Genomic DNA, 8,715 nt, shown 5'->3' with positions numbered 1-8,715 from the left:
AGTAATACAATGTGGAGACATCAGAAGGACTCTGAAGAGTTGGAGTAAATAGTGAAGTTCACAAGTTATAATGAAAGATTCATACCAATTGAACATATGACCTTATTGAGTTTTATCCAATACTTTTTAAAGTAAAGCAGGACTCATTTTCTCATGGTAAAGAACATTTCAGCTCATAAATACTCCATTGGAACAAACACTCCCAAACAGATACGATATCAGGCAAACCAGGCTTTGGAGAACACATTTATTACTTGAGTGTACATTCTAAGCAGACGTATGGTGAGTACATCCACCACAAGCTCTCCAGCAGACTAACTAGCCCTGAGGGAATCTGTTAAACATACAACCGTTGCGTTATGCCACTGTGGCTACATTGCATTTCAATATATGTTTTGACTACTACTATGGTATAATTACAGGGGCTTATAGGGACAGATGTACTGTCCTATACCTAATAGGATGCATTTCAAACAGCATTCTGTCCGGCAGCACAACATCAGCAACTTGGAAAAAGAAGAGATTTGTAAACCGTTTGTGGCACTGCAAAAATTCATATGGCATTTGAAATTAAACAATAATACATAGTTCAAGTAGCCAAACTGAAGTGATATGTGAGTTGTTAATGTGAGTATTTCGGTTGGTTACATTTACACAAATGCAGTATATGGGCACCAAAACAAGTTACAAATGGTATTTACAACAATGCAAGAAATTGTAAAAAGTTATAAAAATACATAAGCAATCAGATTATTCAACTAAATCTTGCAAAGTCGTTCAGAAATTCTGCCGATGACAACCAAAAGTCAACCTCCAGTTTTCCATAGATGTCTATGACGTTGAAGTGAAATACAAAAATATCACTAAGGGTCAGGGGACTCTGTCTTCTCTTGATGCTGTTTATTCTACTCCTTTCATGAACTCCAAGAACTCTGGAACCAAGAGGAGGAAAAAGGGAGTCAATTAGGGAATTATTTTCCTCACTCCGGTCACTACACTGCTTTATTTAATAATACAGCATGTTACCATGCATAATTCATATTCACAATTGCCTTTTCTAGCAGTGAAGTATCCACTGAACTGTTCAATTGCATAATTTTCATTAATAAAATATCTGAGGAATGAATGCTTCTGTCTCTACACTATGTGCTTAACTGCCATTTTCAAAACTTTACCGTCGTAGTCGATTTTCCCGTCGTTGTTCTTGTCCCCATCCTTCATGAGCTCCTCGATGTCGTCCTCAGTGATGGCCTCCCCTGTGGCCTCCAGCATCACCTTCAGCTCCTCCAAGTCTATGTAGCCGTCCGCATTCCTGGGGGGCCATAGATTATACATTTCTTTATTGTCTGATTTTCACAGATATTTGCTTTACGTGCAAGAAAATGCACTGCGATAGGGTGAGAGACATGGCATAGGGCAGACATAACATCAAACATACAAATTCATGAAAAACAAAACAGAAATGACTGCTTACCCCCCGTATACTCAATATTATACATCCCCTAAATGTCCAAGATCCCTGAGCACTGCACATAATGTTATTGCACAACCCTACAATTTCAATATCCATGATTATTTTACACAGTTAGTTACATTTCACTTTTCACTATTGCACGTTCCCGAATGAGTGAGTACATCCCCATACCCCTAATATCCTCCTTATTTGTTCATACGGGTCAGTGCGAGCTGCACAACTTTGTTTTTGTTCCTGACCAGTTTACACTGGGGAGTCTGTAGCGTTTAGGAGAGGAGGATTATAATGCTTCACAAATCTGTTAACCAGGGTACAGTGGGGGGAAAAAGGATTTGATCCCCTGCTGATTTTGTACGTTTGCCCACTAACAAAAACATGATCAGTCTATAATTTTAATGGTAGGTTTATTTGAACAGTGAGAGACAGAATAACAACAACAAAATCCAGAAGAACGCATGTCAAAAATGTTATAAATTGATTTGCATTTTAATGAGGGAAATAAGTATTTGACCCCTCTGCAAAACATGACTTAGTACTTGGTGGCAAAACCCTTGTTGGCAATCACAGAGGTCAGACGTTTCTTGTAGTTGGCCACCAGGTTTGCACACATCTCAGGAGGGATTTTGTTCCACTCCTCTTTGCAGCTCTTCTCCAAGTCATTAAGGTTTTGAGGCTGACGTTTGGCAACTCGAACCTTCAGCTCCCTCCACAGATTTTCTATGAGATTAAGGTCTGGAGACTGGCTAGGCCACTCCAGGACCTTAATGTGCTTCTTCTTGAGCCACTCCTTTGTTGCCTTGGCCATGTGTTTTGAATCATTGTCATGCTGGAATACCCATCCACGACTCATTTTCAATGCACTGGCTGAGGGAAGGAGGTTCTCACCCAAGATTTGACGGTACATGGCCCCGTCCATCGTCCCTTTGATGCGGTGAAGTTGTCCTGTCCCCTTAGCAGAAAAACACCCCCAAAGCATAATGTTTCCACCTCCATGTTTGACGTGGGGATGGTGTTCTTGGGGTCATAGGCAGCATTCCTCCTCCTGTAAACACGGCGAGTTGAGTTAATGCCAAAGAGCTCGATTTTGGTCTCATCTGACCACAACACTTTCACCCAGTTCTCCTCTGAATCATTCAGATGTTCATTGGCAAACTTCAGACAGGCCTGTATAAGGGCTTTCTTGAGCAGAGGGACCTTGCGGGCGCTGCAGGATTTCAGTCCTTCACGACATAGTGTGTTACCAATTGTTTTCTTGGTGACTATGGTCCCAGCTGCCTTGAGATCATTGACAAGATCCTCCCGCATAGTTCTGGGCTGATTCCTCACTGTTCTCATGATCATTGCAACTCCACGAGGTGAGATCTTGCATGGAGCCCCAGGCCGAGGGAGATTGACAGTTATTTTGGGTTTCTTCCATTTGCGAATAATCGCATCAACTGTTGTCATCTTCTCACCAAGCTGCTTGGCGATGGTCTTGTAGCCCATTCCAGCCTTGTGTAGGTCTACAATCTTGTCCCTGACATCCTTGGAGAGCTCTTTGGTCTTGGCTCCCGAGTGGCGCAGCGGTCTAAGGCACTGCATCTCAGTGCTTGAGGCGTCACTACAGACCCCCTTGTTCGATTCCAGGCTGTATCACAACCGGCCGTGATTGGGAGTCCCATAGAGCGGCGCACAATTGGCCCAGCGTCGTCCGGGTTTGGCCGGTGTAGGCCGTCATTGTAAATAAGAATTTGTTCTTAACTGACTTGCCTAGTTAAATAAAGGTAAAATAAAATGTACAAAAATGGTGGAGAGTTTGGAATCTGATTGATTGATTGCTTCTGTGGACAGGTGTCTTTTATACAGGTAACAAGCTGAGATTAGGAGCACTCCCTTTAAGAGTGTGCTCCTAATCTCAGCTCGTTACCTGTATAAAAGACACCTGGGAGCCAGAAATCTTTCTGATTGAGAGGGGGTCAAATACTTATTTCCCTCATTAAAATGTAAATCAATTTATAACATTTTTGACATGGGTTTTTCTGGATTTTGTTGTTGTTATTCTGTCTCTCACTGTTCAAATAAACCTACCATTAAAATTATAGACTGATCATTTCTTTGTCAGTGGGCAAACATACAAAATCAGCAGGGGATCAAATACTTTTTTCCCTCACTGTACATGACTGTTTCTGTATTCAAAAAATACTACAGTACATAGTTGCCTTGTCAAACAATGACAAGTAGGCTAAAACAGAAACAAACTGGCACCCAAGCTAAAACTCTGCAGTGTATTTGTCTATTCTGGTGGTACTAGGCTGTGGGTACTTAGTTGGCTAAGACTATGAAGAGTTACTTTTCCAGAGTTCATCCCCCTTATGAGTCTCATGATGTACTTATGAGGATAAACGTACTTGTCAAACATGCGGAAGAGGTCTGCCAGTTCCTCCTCTGTCTTTCCTTTGCTGTCGTCCTTCATGCACCTCACCATCATCACCAGGAACTCATCAAAGTCCACCGTCCCACTGCCTGCAAAGACATGTCAACAGAATGATGTCACACAACCTTTTGGGTCAAGGAGCCTATCTTTGATATAGCAGCTACACGTGACCAGATCCTGTACTCAGCCATGTGATGTTTATCTTTTGTGTGTTTACAGTCTTACAAAGAACAGTGTACAACTGTCCCTGCCGGGCCATCAATGAGCCATGAATTGGCCTTTTGATGAGCAGAACACTTGTGTCTGCCTTTGTTGCGTACCATCCTCATCCACTGCTGATGAGCTAACCTCATATTCTAATGCGCGATTCCTCATGGGAACTATTCAGAGGAAATACATTTGCCTATTGTAGTCATTTGAGTCTGTCTCTTCTGTGTGAGCGTGTGTGTTTACCGTCTTCATCCACCTCGTCGATCATCTCCTGCAGCTCCTCGGGGGTGGGGTTCTGCCCCAGCATCCTCATCACCTTGCCCAGCTCCTTGGTGCTGATGCAGCCGTCCTCCGCATCCTGGACAAAGATGTCAAAGGCTGCCTTGAACTCTGCAACACACAGCACAGCACATTACCATGGTCAGTTATTTTTCTTCTACCCCCCCTTTTTGTTTTCATGGTCAGTTCTATGTGTGGGCTACTGTAGTTTAAGAGATACTTTTTTAATCCTTTGAGATATCTAGCATTTACTTTTCATTTAGGCCCGAAGGCCTAATATTGATTTAGATGTGATTAAATATAGTAGAAAGTGAGGATATATATCCCACATAAAGAAGCATTTATACATAGGCCTCAGAGACCGACATAGATTAGTAAACCATAATGAAATGTAGATGCAGTGTTTCCCCTATATGTATTTAGCAGCGGTGCACCCCCGCTGCTAAATCGTGGCCGCCACAAAAAAAAATAACTACTCTGCCACCGCTACTGAAATAATTCCTAGGGGAAACACTAAGATGAACACATTTTACATACCGTTTTTCTGCTCCTCTGTCAGCTGCTCTACCTATTGAAGAAATTGAAAGTTTTCAGAAGCAATCGAGCCAATATCTGTTATGGAATCCACTCTGGAATGTCTTTTACAACTTTGATTTACTCTATTCCTTTAATAAGCACAATAATATTTTCCATTCGTGCAATAACACGTGTATGATACAGTGCCTTGCAAAAGTATTCCTCCCCCTTGGGGTTTTTCCTATTTTGTTGCATTACAACCTGTAATTTAAATTGATTTTTATTTGGAGTTCATGTAATGGACATACACAAAATAGTAGAAATTGGTGAAGTGAAATGATTAAAAAAAACGTCTTTCAAAAAATCTAAAAAATAAATAACGGAAAAGTGGTGCGTGCATATGTATTCACCCCCTTTGCTATGAAGCCCCTAAATAAGATCTGGTGTAACCAATTACCTTCAGAAGTCACATAATTAGTTAAATAAAGTCCACCTGTGTGCAATCTAAGTGTCACATGATCTGTCACATGATCTCAGTATATACACCTGTTCTGAAAGGCCCCAGAGCCTGCAACACCACTAAGCAAGGGGCACCACCAAGCAAGCGCCTCTCCAAACAGGTCAGGGACAAAGTTGTGGAGAAGTACAGATCAGGGTTGGGTTATAAAAGAATATCCGAAACTTTGAACATCCCACGGAGCACCATTAAATCCATTATACAAAAATGGAAAGAATATGGCACCACAACAAACCTGCCAAGAGAGGGGAGCCCACCAAAACTCATGGACCAGGCAAGGAGGGCATTATTCAGAGGCAACAAAGAGACCAAAGATAACCCTGAAGGAGCTGCAAAGCTCCACAGCGGAGATTGGAGTATCTGTCCATAGGACCATTTTAAGCCGTACACTCCACAGAGCTGGGCTTTACGGAAGAGTGGCCAGAAAAAAAACATTACTTAAAGAAAAAAATAAGCAAACACATTTGGTGTTCGCCAAAAGGCATGTGGGAGACTCCCCAAACATATGGAAGAAGGTACTCTGGTCAGATGAAACTAAAATTGAGCTTTTTGGCCATCAAGGAAAACGCTATGTCTGGCGCAACCCCAACACCTCTCATCACCCCGAGAACACCATCCCCACAGTGAAGCATGGTGGTGGCAGCATCATGCTGTGGGGATGATTTTCATCGGCAGGGACTGGGAAACTGGTCAGAATTGAAGGAATGATGGATGGCGCTAAATACAGGGAAATTCTTGAGGGAAACCTGTTTCAGTCTTCCAGAGATTTGAGACTGGGACGGAGGTTCACCTTCCAGCAGGACAATTACCCTAAGCATACTGTTGAAGCAACACTCGAGTGGTTTAAGGGGAAACATTGAAATGTCTTGGAATGGCCTAGTCAAAGCCCAGACCTCAATCCAATTGAGAATTTGTGGTATGACTTAAAGATTGCTGTACACCAGCGGAACCCATCCAACTTGAAAATCCCAGTGGCTAGATGTGCCAAGCTTATAGAGACATACCCCAAGAGACTTGCAGCTGTAATTGCTGCAAAAGGTGGCTCTACAAAGTACTGACTTTGGGGGTAGTTATGCATGCTCAAATTTTCTTTTTTTTGGTATTATTTCTTGTTTGTTTCACACCAAAAAATATTTTGCATCTTCAAAGTGGTAGGCATGTTGTGTAAATCAAATGATACAAACCCCCCAAAAATCCATTTTAATTCCAGGTTGTAAGGCAACAAAATAGGAAATATGCGAAGGGGGGTGAATACTTTTGCAAGCCACTGTTTCTATGCTCTTCCCTTCATTGTAATGTTATTTGTGGAGTTTGATAGAGAAATCAAGTTATTTTGGAACTTCACACTTGGTCATCCCATCCCTCACAAAACACAAAACCTGTATTTCATTCATGAGACCTGGGCCAGTGAGAGGCAGGGTTAAAAATACATTGACAGGAGGATCAGAAACAGCAGATAAAGGACACACTACACAGTGCTTTAAATTAACATAGCTGTGGATCTGGTTCAACAATGGAACAGTAATCCAGGAAAAGCTACCACGAATGAGAGAGGGAGACAGCTGCTTATGTAAGAGTTATTGTCTGTCATCCACAACAAATTAAACACACATTCCGCTGGTGATGATATATAGGAAAAAGAGCAATGTCCATCCAAACATCGACACACACACACACACATTCCAGTCTGTTTCTCTGCAGTTGACTCCTCTAACTGTAATGCCCAGTAGAGACATGGGTAGCCCAGCCCACCAGCCACCAGGCAGCAGGCAGAGATTGCTAGACAGATAAACAAACAGCTCTCCCAGCCCTCCCAGTGGCTCACACAGATAATGCTGGAATTCAGCCTTGGGGAGGGGGTGGGGGGGGGGTGGTATCTAGACCTGAAGCCCTCTTCTGGCACCACAGAAACACACATGCAGGAGGCTCGGAGCAACTGGCCAAAATTAGCCCATGAGAAGTGGGACTGCTCCATTTGTAGTCATGAATGAAACCACAGTGTGGACCAGGGGCTTGTCCTGCTTCTGACCCCTGGAGTGCTCCTATCAACCCTGATAGGCTTCAAGAGGCACGAGATCTATATATGTATGGTATCTCGCCTCACTTGTCAAAGGCTGGTGTTGTGTGTGTTCGCTTGACAGACACAGTTTGTAATGGAAGTCTAATCATCTGTGCAATGTCAGAATTACAAATTGCTAAATTGTTGTAGGGGGAATATCAAAATGTACCTCATTTGAATGAATTGTTTATATGAAACATAGTTTGTAGTTTAAAACTGTTAAACATATAAAAATGTTATTAAGTGGATTCAACCCTCAATACTAAATATTACAGGTACTTTTCATTCTACTCAAGGGTGAATCCTACCCTCAGGTGCTGAAGTGTTTATTTGAAATTGTAACCTACCTAAACCTTTACATTCCAAAATATAGAAATCTGACAACAAAATATTCTTAAACTATTTTGACTTAACTTGGCAGAGTCCACAATTAAACCAAAACAGCCTTTTCATCCATGTCACCTATCACTGAAAATCCAAAGTTGAACATTGAAATCAAATCTTTCAAAATGATGCTTCCTACCAAGCACAAACACTTTCACATTCTCCACAAACAATATACCCTGTTGTAGAAGTGGAGTGGGACGTACCGCTGCTTTGTAGATGTCGTTCATGATGGAGGCTTGGCTTGGCCGCTACCCGTCTGTCCGTAGGGTGTAGTGGCACAGAGGAGGGAGGTAGAGCACAGCTAGGAGCAGGACACTGGCCCCATCCTGGGAGGGTTTTATAACTGGAGCCTGGCAGGGCCTGGTCCCTCCCTACCCTGCTTGCCTGTCCAGTCCCCTGGGTGTCTCACGTGCATCTGTGTGTGTGTGTGTGTGTGTGTGTGTGTGTGTGTGTGTGTGTGTGTGTGTGTCATTGACCGATCTGTCACAATCACCAGGCTCAGATAAAAATGTAGCTGCTCTTATGGGGCACACTTTGGAATGGAATGAAGTGAAGGGGCACGCATGGCGAACCTTCATCTCTAGGGAGGGGGCTAGAGACACTCAACATTCCATCATCAGACGTGGGGAGAGGGGCATGGAGGGCAGACCAGAGCAAAAGGGGGCTTGGGACAGGAGGGGGCAGAGGGTGGGTAACTGAATAGAGGATGGGGGGTTTAGAAGGCTTGGGATAAGAGTCAGGGGACTGGGGACGGGAGTGGGAGGCAGGGCGATTCAGACCAAAGGGTTAAAGCCTGCCATTACCAAACACAATCACAGAGATGTGTGTTTGTGTGCTGTGGGTTGGGAGGGGAGGGGTGG

At 43.1% G+C, this 8,715-nt stretch overlaps 1 protein-coding gene across 1 annotated transcript; it reads right to left on the bottom strand.

The window, feature by feature from the left end:
• Nucleotides 1–233: 233 nt before the first annotated feature.
• LOC121538557 (troponin C, slow skeletal and cardiac muscles) lies at nt 234–8,187 on the bottom strand. The gene is made up of 6 exons (XM_041846683.2): nt 8,059–8,187; nt 4,914–4,944; nt 4,341–4,487; nt 3,862–3,976; nt 1,176–1,312; nt 234–932 (listed from the first exon to the last, which is right to left on the bottom strand). Exons 1-6 carry the CDS (start codon nt 8,080–8,082, stop codon nt 901–903), a joined length of 486 nt encoding a protein of 161 aa, XP_041702617.1. The 5' UTR covers nt 8,083–8,187; the 3' UTR covers nt 234–900.
• Nucleotides 8,188–8,715: the final 528 nt, after the last annotated feature.

This window comes from Coregonus clupeaformis, chromosome 24 (genome assembly GCF_020615455.1).
Source record: "Coregonus clupeaformis isolate EN_2021a chromosome 24, ASM2061545v1, whole genome shotgun sequence".
NCBI lineage: Eukaryota > Metazoa > Chordata > Actinopteri > Salmoniformes > Salmonidae > Coregonus > Coregonus clupeaformis.
The sequence above is the reverse complement of the archived record's forward strand: the minus strand, read 5'-3'. Positions and strand labels throughout refer to the sequence as shown.

Excerpts from the sequence above, each read along its gene's own strand:
- LOC121538557 (XM_041846683.2), bottom strand. The coding sequence starts at position 8,082 with ATGAACGACATCTACAAAGCAGCG. Across the intron at positions 4,488-4,913 it reads GACAGAGGAGCAGAAAAACG|AGTTCAAGGCAGCCTTTGAC; the intron begins GTATGTAAAATG and ends TGTGTGTTGCAG. Across the intron at positions 933-1,175 it reads CGGGAAAATCGACTACGACG|AGTTCTTGGAGTTCATGAAA; the intron begins GTAAAGTTTTGA and ends TCTTGGTTCCAG.